Source organism: Tachyglossus aculeatus, chromosome 13 (genome assembly GCF_015852505.1).
Source record: "Tachyglossus aculeatus isolate mTacAcu1 chromosome 13, mTacAcu1.pri, whole genome shotgun sequence".
In the NCBI taxonomy this organism is placed as follows: domain Eukaryota; kingdom Metazoa; phylum Chordata; class Mammalia; order Monotremata; family Tachyglossidae; genus Tachyglossus; species Tachyglossus aculeatus.
The window spans coordinates 22208031-22223759 of record NC_052078.1 but is presented as its reverse complement, the minus strand read 5'-3'; the positions used below and the strand labels follow the sequence as shown (position 1 = coordinate 22223759).

Sequence of the window (15729 nt, the reverse complement as noted above, 5' to 3'; positions counted from 1 at the left end):
AGATGAATGTGTAAGAGTTATAAGCTGTAGAAGGTCAATCTTCCAGATAAAAGAGTTTTTTTTATACCGAGGGACCACGAAATGCCAAGATTTCTGTAGGGCCAACTCGCTTATTAAATTAAAGCGAAAGGTCTTAGTAGGAGTTGAACCAAAATCCACAGCTTCTAAACAGGCTGGCTAATACCTAGCTACAGAGAGAATCCAAATGAGCATCTGTGCTGTCTCAAAAATAACCTGTCCAGAGCTCCAGGGTAAAGACTTGGTCTCCCAGCAGACATAGGAAGTTGACTTTGTTTCACATTTTCCTGCTCAAAGGAGCATCACCCCACAAGAAATTGTTATTAGCATTTGTTAATGGCTTATTATTATGTCGAGCCCTCTTCTAAAGCATTGGGGGAGATACAAGTTAATCCGGTTGGACACAGTCCCTGTCCCACAAGTGGCCTAGTAAGAGCACAGAACTGGGAGTCAGGAGAACTGAATTCGAATTCTAGCTCTGTCACTGATCTGCTCTTTGACCTTGGACAAGTCACTTAACTTCTCTGTGTCTGTTTCCTCATCTGTGAAGTAGGGATTCAAGACCAGGGAATGTGTCTACCAACTCTATTCTGTCGTACTTTACTAAGTGTGTAGTGCAGTGCTCTGCACACAGTAATTGCTCAGTAAATAGGACTGATAGAATGATTAATCTGTTCTCCCTCCCCCTAGACTGTGAGTCTCAGGTGGGACAGGGAGGTTGTCTGATCTGTTCATATTGTATAAACCCCAGGGATGAGCACAGTGCTTGACACATAGTAAGTGCTTAACAAATACCATTCTGATTACTTAGAGGCATACTGGGGTGTTTCCGTAGATAGGTGGGATGATAGTCTGAACTGGAAAATGAACAGTTTCTGCCATTGTCACATTATAATCATGGTGGGAGAATGGTTTTAAGAAGAAATGTAAATTTCCAGCTCTCTTCTTTAAAGGTTAGTTAGAACACTTATTTCCCCCCCTCCTTGTAGACCAGTTTAATTTCCTTTTCAGTAAGTACTAACTGAAGTTAAGTCTCTGTATGAATTGAGGTGCTGGAGCAGATATTTTCAAGAAAAAATAACCAATAGAAATTTTCACCTCAAATATTCCACACAGTCCTTAAGTTATAGAACTCAGGGCTATAATTACAGTGTTTGATCTGCCGAATGTTAAAAGATTTTCCTTGAAGCGGGGATCAAGGTATCATTTAAAGTACCTCCATATAGCAGTCATTTGGAATTAAGATCACCACCTAATAGCTTTTGATAGAGGAGTTCATTTTCAAGAGTCAATCATTTGAACAATTTGGATCAATTATTATAAAATGTTGATGAGTGGAGACTGTAGATAATTTAACTGATGACATACTAGTGTGACTTTTCCTTGGCAAATACTATTTTTCTTTATTTTGTATAATTTTTTTCATATTTATACTGCTCAAGTACCTCTTCCCCCAGTCTTAAAATGCTTCACACCTCTATGGAATCGTCTGCCCAGGTAATATTGCAAATAATTTCTAAGTGCTTCAGTTTCATTCCTGAAGGAGTGGAAAAGTGATCAGAAGAATGATCCAGGCAGCAGAGTGAAGTATGGACTGGAGAAGGGAGAGACAGGAGGCTGGGAGGTCAGTGAGGAATATGATGCAACAGGTGCTTGGGCCAGCACAGTAGGAGTTTGGGTGGAGAGGAAAGGGCAGATTTTAATAATAATAATAATAATAATAATAATGGCATTTATTAAGCGCTTACTATGTGCAAAGCACTGCTCTAAGTGCTGGGGAGCTTACAAGGTGATCAGGTTGTCCCACGGGGGGCTCACAGTTTTAATCCCCATTTTACAGATGAGGTAACTGAGGCCCAGAGAAGTTATGTGACTTGCCCAAAGTCACACAGCTGACAAGTGGCGGAGTTGGGAGTTGAACCCATGACCTCTGACTCCAAAGCCCAGGCTGTTTCCACTGAGCCACACTGCTTAGTGATGTTGTGAAGGTAGAACTGACAGGATTCCGTGACAGATTAATTGGGCAGGTTGAATGAGAGAGATGAATTGAGAATAAAGTCAAGATTGTAGGCTTGTGGGACAAGGAAGACGGTAGTACAATCTACAGTAATGGGAAAATCAAAGGGAGGACAGAGTTTGGGTGGGAAAATGAGGAGATCTGACTTGGCCATGTTAGTTTGAGGTGTTGGAGGGACCTCCAAGTAGAAATGTCCAGAAGGCAGGAGGAAATGTGAGACTGCAGAGAAGGAGAGAGATCGGAGCTGGATATGTAGATTTGGGAATCGTCCACAAAGAGATGGTAGTTAAAGCCATGGGAGCAAAATAATTCACGGAGGGAGTGGGTATAGATAGAGAATAGAAGGGAAACCAGAACTGAGCCATACCCATAATTAGAGGGTGGGAAGCAGAGGAGGAACCCCCGAAAGAGAGTGAGAAGGAATGGCCAGAGAGATAGGAGAACCAGGAGAGGACAGTGTCGGTGAAGTCAGTTAGATAATGTTTCCAGGAGAAAGAGTTGGTCCCCTGACTCAGAGGCAGCAGAGAGGTTGAGGAGGATTTGGAAGGGGTAGAGGCCATTGGATGTTGCAAGAAAGAGGCCATTGGTAACCTTAAAGAGAACTGTTGGGTGGTCGGTGGGAGGAGAGGCAGAAACCAGATTGCAGGATGTAGAGGAGAGAGTTGGAGGAAAGTGGAGGCAGCTCGATAAATACCATTGATTGATGGACTGATTGATTTCACTGTTCCTAATGCCAAAGCCTAGTAATACCCAGTTAGTCAACTGTAAAATTCCTATCCATTGCTTAGACAGTTATTCTCTAAAGCATGAAATGTGATTACCCTTATCTTAGCAAGCATCACCGTTAAGGATTTAAAGCACTGCAGTGGAGAGCCAACTCTCAAAATTAGTGGTATAAAGGCACGGTAATTGGACAAGACATGACTCAATTGTTCCAGGATTATATGTGAGCTGTGGTGAACCTGTTAGCTATAAAACAGGTGATTAAATAGGTGGTGATCACATTCAGAGCCTGATCGAAATAGTTTGGCATGCAGATTCTTCAGACTGTCAAAATGCATGATCCTTCTGCAAAAAGATCTGGTAACTTTGTTGGCTGGGCTTTCACTAAGAAATCAGTGTGATATTTTGTTAAGCGCCTACTGTGTGCCAAGCCCTGAGCTTGACACTGGACAGTCTGACCAGACACAGTCCCTTTCCCCCATGGAACTCACAGTGAAGGGGAGAGGGAGAAGAGATATCTTGCCCCCATTTTACAGATGAGGACTTGGAGATGCACAGAGAAGTGAAGTGACTTGGCCAAGGTCACACAGCAGGCAAGTGGGGGGCCTGAGATTAGAACCTAGGTCCACTTACTCCTAATCCTGTGCTCTTTCCACTAAGAGACACTGGTTCTGTTTTCAGAACTCCGAGGATTTCCACCAGAATTAGTTGGTGTGGCCTAGTGGAAAGAGCACGGCGAGTCAGAGGACTTTGGTTCCGATTCTGGCTCTGCCCGGTGCTTGCTGGGTGATCTTGGACAAGTCACTTCACTTCTCTGTAACTCAGCTCCCTCAACTATAAAATGGGGATTCATTAACCGATCTCCCTCCTACTTTAGACCGTGAGCCTCTTGAGGGACAGAGACTGCATCCGACCTAATTGACATGTACCTACCCCAGCGCTTAGAACAGCGTTCGGTGCATTGTAAGCGCTTAACAAGTACCATCAAACAAACATCCAGCTTGAGTTTGGTGTGAGACTTGGGGTGAGCGATTTCACTTTGCCACATGACTTTTCCAAGGGTGACCCTTGGCCTAGTCCTTTCCACAAGCAGGTTTTACTTCAGACTGAACATGATAAGCAGTGTTGTATTTGATGGCCTTTCCAGCCCAGTGCTCTGTCTCTTTTCTTCCCAACATCCTCTTGCCAACTCTGTCTGGGTTTGACCCGTCCAGACAGCTTAATTAGGAAACTAGAACGTCTGGGTCAGGAAAAGTTACCAGTCACAGATCTAGGCTAATTATTATGCTTTAAAAAATGGTTTTAAGCAGAGTCTCTTGCTCTCTCAAAGCAACTCCCAGAACCAGCCGACATAAAAGCCTCCCTGCCAGGGCTCCGGGAGGAAGGAGAGCTGGGTTCTAGAGAGCGGAGAAGCAGCGTGGCTCAGTGGAAAGAGCACGGGCTTTGGAGTCAGAGGTCATGGGTTCAAATCCTGGCTCCGCCAGTTGTCAGCTGTATGACTTTGGGCAAGTCATTTCACTTCTCTGGGCCTCAGTTACCTCATCTGTAAAATGGGGATTAAGACTATGAGCCCCCCGTGGGACAACCTGATCACCTTGTAACCTCCCCAGCGCTTAGAACAGTGCTTTGCACATAGTAAGTGCTCAACAAATGCCATCATTATTATTATTATTCCAGTTCTGGCTGTCACTAGCTTGCTGTATCACCTTGGACGAATCTCATAAACTCTCTGGGCCTCAGTTTCCTCATCTATATAATGGGGCTAAAATACCTGTTCTCCATCCCTCTTGGACTTTGAACCTCATGTGGGACAGAGACTTTATCCAGTCTGATTTTCCTATATTTACCCCAGCTCTTGGCATGTAGTAAAGGCTTTAGGTATTTTTATTCTTCTTCTTATTGTCATTGTTATTAATAATATCTCTTATTACTACTCTATTCCTTCTCCTTCTCTTCCTTTCTCTCTTTTTTTTCCACGGTACCTTTCTTCTAGCTGTTCCTGCTTATTTGAAGCAGTGTGGCCTAGTGGAAAGAACACAGCCTGAGAGTCAGAGGACCTGGGTTCTAATCCCAGCTCCGCCACTTGTCTGCTTCGTGCCCTTGAGCAAGTCATTGATCTTCTCTGTGCCTCAGTTCCCTCATCGGCAAAATGGAAATTCAATATCTGTGCTCCCTCCTACTTAAAGTGTCAGGCCCCATGAGGGAACCAGTGCTTAATACAGAGTAAGTGCTACACAAAACCCACAATTATTATTACTATTATTATCATTGTCATTATTAGTATTCCTTTTTCCCGTTACTCTCCTCTTTCCTCTGCTTTCTGCCATAATGACTCTCTGTTGGCCATGTCTGTTTATTTTCCTTTGGTAGGGCTTTGCCTAGTTCCCACTGTGGGGTGGATAGACATTGAAAAGGAGTGGAGAGAGAAGCGATGTTGTCTAGTGGATAGAGCACGGGCCTGAGAATCATAAGGACCTGGGTTCTAAATCCAGCTCCATCCCTTGTCTGCTATATGTCCTTGGACAAGGCAGTTTGCTTTTCTGTGCCTCAGTTGCCTCACCTGTAAAATGGGGACTATGACTGTGGGCCCCATGCAGGATGTAGACTTTGTTCAACTTTGATTAGCTTGAATCTACCCCAGCACTTAGTGCATTGCCTGGCCCATAGTAAGTTCCTAACAGTTATCATTTAAACAACAACAACAACAAAAAGGTGGACCGGAATGCCATAGTAGGATAAATCCCGGCTGCACTTCTTGTCTGCTCTCTGACCTTGGGCAAGCCACGTAACTTCTCTGTGCCTCAGTTACCTCATCTGTAAAATGGGGGTGAAGATTGTGAGCCTCATGTGGGACAGGGACTGTGTCCAACCTGATTAGTTTGTATCTACCCTAGCACTAAGCACAGTGCCTGGTAGAGTAAGCACTTAACAAATACCATAAAAAAATAAATAAACCCAGCCAGATCAGCACTCTGGGAAATAATGTAGGATGGGGAAGAACTTCCAAAAGTATCACAGAAAGAGAATGGGGTTGGAGGCATCCTCAGAGTTTCCAGTTCAGTGTTCAATAAATCAACCAATCAGTGGAGTGCTTACTATGTGCAGAGCACTGAACTAAGTGCTTGGGAGAGTACAATAGAACAATAAACAGACACATTCCCTGCCCACAATGAGCTTACAGTCTAGAGGAATCTAGCAGTTGAGTTTCCTGAGACGGACATTAAGAGTAATTAGACGTAATAGTTAAGGCTGTAAGCTGGTTATGTAAGCTTTTTTAGAGGGAGAAGAGGTGGTTAGGTGTGATGTGGAGCCTCGAAGCTGATGGAAAGGGATTTTTATGTTATGTGAGAATAAATGGGAAGCCATCGGGGGGTTTTAAGGAGAAAAGTGATGCATTCTGAGCAGCATTTTAAGAAGATGATGAAGGAGGTTGTTGGTAGGCTAGAACCAAGAGGGAAGAAGCTAGAGTAGAACAAAGAGGGGCCAAGGGAGAGGAATAAGGAGGCTATTTCAGAGATCCAGTCAGGGGCTGAGGAGGGTTTAAATTTAATGTACAGCTGTGGTGATCAGATATCCTCGGTAAATGAGGCCCCGTTGTTCCGGTGGAGAAAATAATTCCTCCCTTCCAATTTCCAGAGACCCTCCCTTTCAGAGACAGCTAAAGGCCCTAGGAATATAGATGTGTTCAGTATACGGGTAAAGTCAACGTTGCTTAGTTATGCCAGTCACTGTTTGTGGAAAAGCAGTAATAGGCTAAAAGGAGAAACATAAATTGTTTAATCTGAATGCTTCGCATTATCCAAGCTTTCTGAGTCAAGCAGGCAGAAACACCGCTGCTTATCCTTTTACTCTACTGCTTCCCTTTTCTGAATTTTTTGAGTAATCAATGGTATTTATTGAGCACTTATTGCATGCAGAGCACTGTACTAAGCACTTGGGAATACACTTGGGAGCCCAGTCATCTCACACTGGGGCTGCTGATGATAGTAGCCACAGTAGCAGCAGTATTTATTAAGGGCTGTGTGCAGAGCACTCTAATAATAATAATAATTATGGTACTTGCTAAGCACTTGCCATATGCCAGGCACTTTTCTAAGCGCTGGGGTGGATACCAGCAAATTGGGTCAGACACAGTCCTTGCCTGGGTAGGGCTCCCAGTCTTAATCCCCATTTTACAGATGAGGTCACTGAGGCACAGAGAAGTGACGTGACTTGCCCAAGGCCCCATAGCAGGTGATGATCGGGGAGAGACAAAGAGAGTTGGATGGAGAGAGGGGGCCCTGGGAGAGGCAGAAGGCGGCCCAAGAACAGAAGACCCAGAAAGCCAGAGGAGGAGCAGAAACATGAAGGGTGGCAGGAGCGGAGAGAAGAAACAACACTAAATTCCCAGGGAGATTCCCACAGGGTCAGCGCATTGGAGGAGCAGTGTGGCTTAGTGGAAAGAGCCTGGGCTTTGGAGTCAGAGGTCATGGGTTCAAATCCCAGCTCCGCCACTTGTCAGCTCTGTGACTTTAGGCAAGTCACTTCACTTCTCTGGGCCTTAGTTCCCTCATCTGTAAAATGGGGATGAAGACTGTGAGCCCTCCTTGGGACAACCAGATCACTTTGTAACCTCCCCAGTACTTAGAACAGTGCTTTGCACATAGTAAGTCCTTAATAAATGCCATTATTGTTATTATTATTATCATTATTATTATTATTTATGTGGTTCATTTGGGGATCACATTTGTGTTTATGAAACCTGTCCCTCCAAGTGGAAGTGGAATAGATGCAACTATTTGAATGTGGCCACGATGAGATCAAGAAAATTAAGCGCTCAACAAATTCCAACATTATTAAAATTCCCCGTCATTATGTGAAATTTGGATCTTCCAAGTTGCCCCAAAAGGTCTAAAGTTACTTGTTTATGCCTGGAAACGTTCCACCGGCCGGATGGTCCACCCCGTTGCTAGAGCAACCCGAACACAAAGTAGACCCTCTTTCATGTTCACCTGGCCATTTGGAGAGAGAGAAGCAAAGGGATGGTGTGTGAGGGCAGATTTGAGCAGGAACCCATCCTTATCAATGGAGCAGGGACCCAAACGTAACCATGAAAAGCACTAAGAGCGGAAGAATTTTCAGTTTCTCCACTGAAATGGAAATACTTCTGTTAATGTGCAGAACTGTCGATGAATGCTTCATGCCTGAAATGCATCAATCTTGACTGTTTATCAATCAAACTAGGTGGTCTTGAGTTCAAGAACTAGTTCAGGTGGCACTCAAAAAGTGAATACACTATAAATCTTCTCTGTGATTAAATGAGATTTGGGGAAGTGAACTTAAGATTCTCCTCTTACTATTAACGTAATAATAATGATGATAATAATAATAATGGCATTTGTTAAGTGCTTACTATGTGCAAAACACTGTTCTAAGTGCTGGGGGGGGATACAAGGTGATCAGGTTGTCCCACGTGGGGCTCACAGTCTTAATCCCCATTTTACAGATGAGGCAACTGAGGCTCAGAGAAATTAAGTGACTTGCACAAGGTCACACAGCAGATATGTGGCAGAGCCAGGATTAGAACCCATGACCTCTGACTCCCAAACCCGGGCTCTTTCCACTGAGCCATGCTGCTTCTCGTGGCACATACTCTGTTATCGTGCACTTTCCCAAGCGCTTACTACAGTTCTCTACACATAGTAAGCTCTCAATAAATACCATTAATTGATTGATCCTAGTTCAAATTTGTTTGTTGCTAAGTTGCTGTTTTATTTGCGAAGCATGTTGGTTGAAAGTTTATTATCATTATGATTATTGTTATTGTTATTGTCATGCTTTATGGTAAGAGCTCACTACGTATCTATCAAGCACTGTTCTAAGCGCTTGGGTAGATAGAAGTTAATCAGGTTGGACACAGGTCCCTGTCTCACATGGGACTCACAATCTAAGTAATAAGATGCTCTTTAATAGTGTTGTTTAGTCACTGCTGCTTGCCTTGTAAGCGAAATGCCATTTCAGCTTCAGCGTGGCAATCACTGTTGGTGGCTTTATTATTAGAAAAGCAGCATGGCCTATTGGATAGAGTCAGAAGGGCCTGGGTTTTAATCCTGGCTCCACCATTTACCGGCTCTGTGACCTTGGGCAAGTCCGTGCCTCGGTTCCCTGATCTGGAAAATGGGGATTTAAAACTCCCGTGGAAGACAGGGACTGTGTCCAGCCTGGTGCCTTGCACATAGTAAGCACTTAAAAAAGACCATTAAAAGAAAAAAGAGCACTGTACAAAAATTTCCTAATTTGAGGTGAATGTGAGCTCCTCAAGGGCAGGTAATAATAACTATGGTACTTGTTAAGCACTTACTGTGTGCCAAGCACTGTTCTAAGTGCTGGGATAGATACAAGATAATCAGGTGGGATACAGTCCCTGTCCCACATGAGGCTCTCGGTCTTCATCCATTTTCCAGATGAGGTAACTGCGGCCCAGAGAAGTGAAGCGACTTGCCCAAGGTCTTACAGCAGACATGTGGCAGAGCCGGGATTAGAACCCAGGTCCTTCTGACTTCGAGGCCTGTGCTCTATCCACTAAGCCAGGCTGATTAGTAACCTATGTGGGTTACTTTTCTGTTGCTTTCCCAAACACTTAGTAAAGTGGTCTGCACACAGTAGGGGACAGAGTAACTACTACTGAATGAATGAGCAAATGAATGATTTTGTTTTGAGAGAGTACCATGAGTGAAAACCCCCCAGCAAGTCGAGAGGCAGGGTGAAAAGAGAACGGGACTGGGAATCCAGAGACCTGCATTCTAATCCCCGCTCTGCCTCTTCCCTGTTACGTGACCTTGGACAAGTCACTTAAATTCTCTCTGCTCCTCATCTGCAAAATGGGGACCAAAGAGCCGTTATCCCTCCCTTTTAGACAGTGAGCCCTGTTGAGGACAAAAACTGGGTGCCATCTGAGGAGCTTGTTCCTTACCCCACCACTGGGTACACAGTAAACGATCAATAAATGCCATCATTATTGTGGGGGACTGTCCAGCAGTAGCAGTGGCCGGGAGAGAATTAGGAAACCCATCTGTTTGGGAATCAAATATAAAGATTTTTCCTCTCTCTGAGTCTTCCACATCAGTCAGGGACGGCGTCTGCCTTATGACAGTCCCAGGCAAACGAGCATTTCCCAGCCGTATTCCACGGGGAAGGGGTGGGAGTTTTAACAGTAAGTAGTTCCGCTCTTGGAGATCCTCTTCCTCCCCAGTCCAAGGCTTTGAAGTGGCAACATTGCAAAGGACTGTGAAGAAGGAAAACCAGTGGCCTTCCTTTTTGGCCTAGAGGGGCCAAACTTGCCCCCTTTCTTGGAAGCAGCATGGCTCAGTGGAAAAGAGCCCGGGCTTTTTAGTCAGAGGTCATGGGTTCAAATCCCTTCTCCGCCAATTATAAGCTGCGTGACTTTGGGCAAGTCACTTAACTTCTCTGTGCCTCAGTTCCCTCATCTGTAAAATGGGGATTAAGACTGTGAGCCCCCCATGGAACAACCTGATCACCTTGTACCCTCCCCACACTTAGAACATTGCTTTGCACATAGTAAGCACTTAATACATGCCATTATTATTATTATTATTATTATTATTATTATGTCTGCCCACTGAAGCAGCATGGTCTAGTAGATAGAGCACAGGCCTGCGAGTCAGAAGATCATGAGTTTTAATCCCAGCTCCACCACTTGCTTGCTGTGTGACCTTGGGCAAGTCAATTCACTTCTCTGGGCCTCAGTTACCTCATCTGTAAAATGGAGATTGAGACTGTGAGCCCTACATGGGACCAGGGACTGAGTCCAACCTTATTTGGACACACACACTGTATCCACCCCTGCACTTAGTGCAGAGCCTGGCACATAATAAGCGCTTAACAAATACCACGATTATTATTATTTTTATTATTTAAAAATCACCCTGACATCAGCTAAACTCCACATTTGTCCCTGAATTGCTGGACTAAATTAATTGAAACATATACTGTACATCCAGCACTTAGAACAGTGCTTTGTGCATAGTAAGCACTTAACGAGTGCCATCATTATTATTATGTACACGATAGCTTGTGTAGCTAGAAAAAATTTTGCAGGAATCAAACCTCAGCCAGTTTCCTGAGCCCCCGAAGGAATAACAGTCATGTGTGCCTCATCTATGTATTTTTTTTCCTAGAGCTTAGTAATACATCAGTGAATTAATGGTATTTATTGAGCATGTACTGTGTGCAGAGCACCAAATTAAGTGTTTGGGAGAGTACAATAAGCTCTGCACACAGTAAACCTTCAATAAGTACTATTGTAACGTCTACTGAATTTGCCTGAATTCAAATGGGGAAATTGGAAATGGTCAACATTATCTCATCTCAATTGCACTTCTCAGTAAGTCCAAAGTGAAGTGAGGCAGGGCTACCAAAGGGAAATATCTGTTGACTGGTCTTTTCCGTTATTAAATCACCAGTGCTTTTAATCCCTATAGATACTTTGAGCAAGAAAAAGACTTCCAATTTCCCAGATTTTTGTCTTAGCCCTGCCTGGGCCTCGATTCTGTTTCTCAATGGTATTTCTCTGTCCGTTATTGCAGGAGGACACAGATCACAATTACTACGTTTCCAGAACATACGGTCCATTTGATTCTGCGAGCCGAGATCTGTGGGTGAACATAGACCAGATGGAAAAAGATAGAGTCAAGATCCACGGGATCCTGTCCAACACTCATCGGCAAGCTGCGGTAAGAGGCTGTCCGAGAACGCCTGGGGCTTTCTCTCTCCGATAAACTCATGTCTTGGGCGATGGAACGATGGTTCTCATTCAGAGCAAGAATTCGAATCATTGTAACTTGGAAATTGTTATTTATGGCCATGGTTGTCTGGAGCGATTGGGCAAAGACAAGCAAAACCAAAACGATTTTTCACTCGCTTGACTGACTGCAGTATGGCATAGTGCATCGAGCTTGGGCCTCGGAGTCAGGAGGTCATGGGTTCTAATTCTGGCTCCAACCTCTAGTATGCTGTGTGACTTTGAACAAGTCATTTCACTTCTCTGGGCCTCAGTTCCCTCATCTGTAAAATGGGGATTGAGACCGTTAGCCCCACATGGGACAGGGAATGTGTCCATCTTGATTTGCTTGTATTCACTCCAGTGCTCAGTGCAATGCCCTGAGCGCTTAACAAATACCATTGTTATTATAATTATTATTACTATTATTATTATTAATATTATTATTTTCCTTAGTGAGATCAGGGCTGATGAGTTGAAAGTTCACGTGTTCTTGGGACAGATACTCAAAGCTGCTATCGAAGCAGCCTTTAACTCATAGACTAAAGGATGCTAAAATCCGGAGGTCGCTTAAATTGTGTCAAGTCGTATATTGCGATTTCCGCGAGAATGTAAGTAAATCTTTGGCCAAATGTCAGTCCCCCTCTAGTTTTATAGCATTGTTTTAGACCCCAGGGGTGTAATGCCGTCTTCAGACTAGATCAACTCGGATTACAGTCTCCTAAACTATGAATGCAAATCTTTTCCCAACTTCCAAATTTGAACCCCATCACTGACCTCCCCCCTCCTGAGAACAGTGTGAATAGATCTTAGAAACTGTGAGGTCAGAGGCCCAGCATCAGGATTCAGACGGTTCATTGTGTTGCTCCCTTCCCAGTTAGTTACCACTAGTTATCCGGGCTTGGACAGCCCCCAAAATTCCGAGTGATGATTTTACCTGAGCATTCCTTGAATATTCAACATTCCAGAGATCAATCAATCAATCAATCGTATTTAATGAGCGCTTAGTGTGTACAGAGCACTGTACTAAGCGCTTGGGAAGTACAAGTTGGCAACATATAGAGACGGTCCCTACCCAACAGTGGGCTCATCTGCAGCTGAAAGAAGAGACAAACTTCAAAATCACCTCTCTGCTGGACCCCTCCCTCCTTTTCTCCCAAGTACAGAAGCTAGATGACAGTTTCAGAAATTATTCACAGAATGAGATTTGGGTCACCTTCTCAAAGAAAAGCGATAATTGTGCTGGATTAGAATGACTAGTAGCAGGTGTTTTCCTGGCTCAGCACTGTTTCCCAGCCCCCATTGGTGAGAGGAGAACAGAATCCTTCGGGTTGAACAAAAGCTTGAAGCCAAAGCGGGAGATTTGACAGGCAATCTGACATTATAGAGTTCACTGGAGAAGGAGAAGGCCTGGCCGCAGAGGAATGTGCTTGGCCTAGTGGAAAGAGCCCAGACATGGGGGTCAGAGGGCCCAGGTTCTAATCCTGCTCTGCCATGTAAGCTCTGTGATCTTGGGCAAGTCACTTCATTACCTGTTCTCCCTCCTACTTAGACTGTGAGCCCCATATGGGACCTGATTATCTTGTATAATAATAATAATTATAATGATACTTGTTAAGCACTTACTGTGTGTCAGCCGTACTAAGTGCTGGGGTAGATACAAGCTAATCAGGTTGGACACAGTCCCTGTCCCACATGGGGCTCACACTCTTAATCCCCATTTTAACAGATGAGGTAACTGAGGCCCAGAGAAGTGAAGTAACTTTCCAAGGTCACACAGCAGACATGTGAGAGAGCCAGGATTAGAACCTAAGTCTTTCTTACTCCCAGGCCCGTGTTCTATCCACTAATCCATGCTTTTATCTACCACAGCCCTGAGTACAGTGCTTAGCACATAGTAAGCACTTAACAAATACCACAGTTATCTCTGGGAACTGAAATCAGAGAGAAAGGGGGCAAGAAGGGCTGTTTGTCTCTTGTCCTGACACCAGATAGTCCACTCATGTTAATGGACCTGAAATAATCTGGATTGGCACGTGATTCCAGTGTGGCGCTGAAAAATTCACATGGACAGGGAGAAATCTGGAAAACCAGTTAGGCAGAAGCCCCTCCCTGCCTTACCCATGTGTAATTTCAGAAGGCAAACTGGCTCGATAGCAGTTGAATTTTCCATTCAAAGCAAGGAAAATAAATCAGCAGATACAATATAAAGGCTGTTTGTCCTTGAGAGCCGTCTCTTATACTTCCCTCTAAGACACAATGAAGATATTAAAGTGTTTAAAATCCAAATTAGCTGTCTAGCCAGGGCTGCTTAGTAAAACCTTCCAACTGTCTGTACAAAGATGAGTCTCCCTCATCACAAAGCTAAAGTAGGCCATCCTGCGCCGAAAAACGCAGTGCTTTAAATGCCAATGATTTCTTCAGGAATATCTGCAAGGATTTATTTATGTTCAAAGTTCACTGTTGAGGTTCCTCACATTTGTATGAAGCCCCAGGCACTTAAAATTAAAATGGGAATCCTCTTCCTCAAACATTTATTTCGAAACATTAAACTCTGGTGCATTGGAGAAAGAGGAGAAGGAAGAGCCACGGAGCTTTGGCTACCAATAGTAGAACATCAGAGCAAACAGTGGTAAAGGAATTTCTCTAACAATATGAATTTTGGTCACACCGTTGCCCAGTTCTTTATGCCTTCAAAGCACCATAGAAATTCCATTAATTATGACTTACAGTCTGATGACACGTTCGTGATGTCCTCCCCTCTCTGTCTATTTGAACAATTGAGGAAATTTAGGAAGAGAGTAGCTGGCCTGAGTCAGATCAAAAACAAAGCACTATCCTCACCATGATCAACTGTAGGGTTTTTTTGTGGGCTTTTTTTAATAGTATTTGTTAAGCACTTACTATGTGCCAGGCACTGTATTAAGTGCTGGGCTGGTTACAAGCTAGTTGGGTTCCACATAGTCCCTGTCCCACATGGGGCTCAACAGTTCCCATTTTATAGACGAGGGAACTGAGGCACAGAGAAGTAAAGTGACTTGCCCAAGGTCACACAGCAAGCAAGTGGCAGAGTCAGGACTAGAACCCAGGTCTTCTGACTCACAGGCCTATGCTGTTTCTGTAGGCCACGCTGTTTCCTTGAGGTCAGGGAACACATTTACCAACTCTGTTGTATTGTACTTTCCCGTGTGCTCTCATTCTCCCACCTTTTTTCCCCTCTCACCTGCTTTTCCCAAGATCTTAGTCCCACACCCTAAGGATTTAGGTACTCTCCCATCCCCTCACACACAGTACTTTTAACAATCCTTACATTCATTTTTTTATGGTATTTATTAGGTGCTTAATATGTACCAAGTGCTGTACTAAGCACTGGGGTTGTTACAAGATTATCAAATTGGAAACAGTCCCTGCCCCCTTGGGGCTCACAGTCTTAATCCCCATTGTACAGATGAGGTAACTAAGGCCCAGAGAAGTTCATTCATTCATTCATTCAATCGTATTTATTGAGCACTTACTGTGTGCTGAGCACTGTACTAAGCGCTTGGGAAGTACAAGTTGGCAACATATAGAGACAGTCCCTACCCAACAGCGGGCTTACAGTCTAGAAGGGGGAGACAGACAACAAAACAAAACATATTAACAAAATAAAATGAATAGAATAAATATGTATAAGTAAAATAAATAAATAGAGTAATAAATACTTGCCCAAGGCCACACAGCAGACAGAGATGAACCCAGGTCCTTCTGACATGACGCTGCATTAAGAGTGGTGTGGCTGTATTTGCTAGGCAGGACACTTGGTTTGGGATTTTGCTTTTTTTAAAATGATGAGAATCTGTAGAGAATCAAATTCAGTCAGATGACACGTCTCAATTTTGGCAAAACCTGGAAAATACCCAGGCCCTTGGCTTTGTTTGAGGAACTTCTCCTGCCTGAAGCTCTTCTGTCCCCTCTATCTCCCTCCAGCAGCCAATTATCAAATCATACTCAACTTATCTAAGGTCAAGACCCTTCATTAGAACTGTTCCCTTGCAAAGTGATGGATTCTTGGAAAGGAGACAAGCGCATATGAAACTATCCTTTTCCCTCTGACAGTTGGGGAATTCCTTCAATTTCCCGGTGCTGGGACAGGATTTTCTATATCCCGGCCCATAAATTCGTCAGAAAGTGGATACCTACAGTTTTTCCCCTC

At 44.0% G+C, this 15729-nt stretch overlaps 1 protein-coding gene across 1 annotated transcript in view; it reads left to right on the top strand.

Annotated features, from left to right (window-relative positions):
- The window catches only part of PLXDC2 (plexin domain containing 2), a 251643-nt gene that overhangs the window by 112916 nt on the left and 122998 nt on the right, over positions 1 to 15729 (top strand). The window contains exon 3 of the mRNA XM_038755652.1: positions 11344 to 11490. Coding sequence (XP_038611580.1) covers positions 11344 to 11490 — 147 coding nt within the window. The remainder of the gene's footprint in view (positions 1 to 11343; positions 11491 to 15729) is intronic.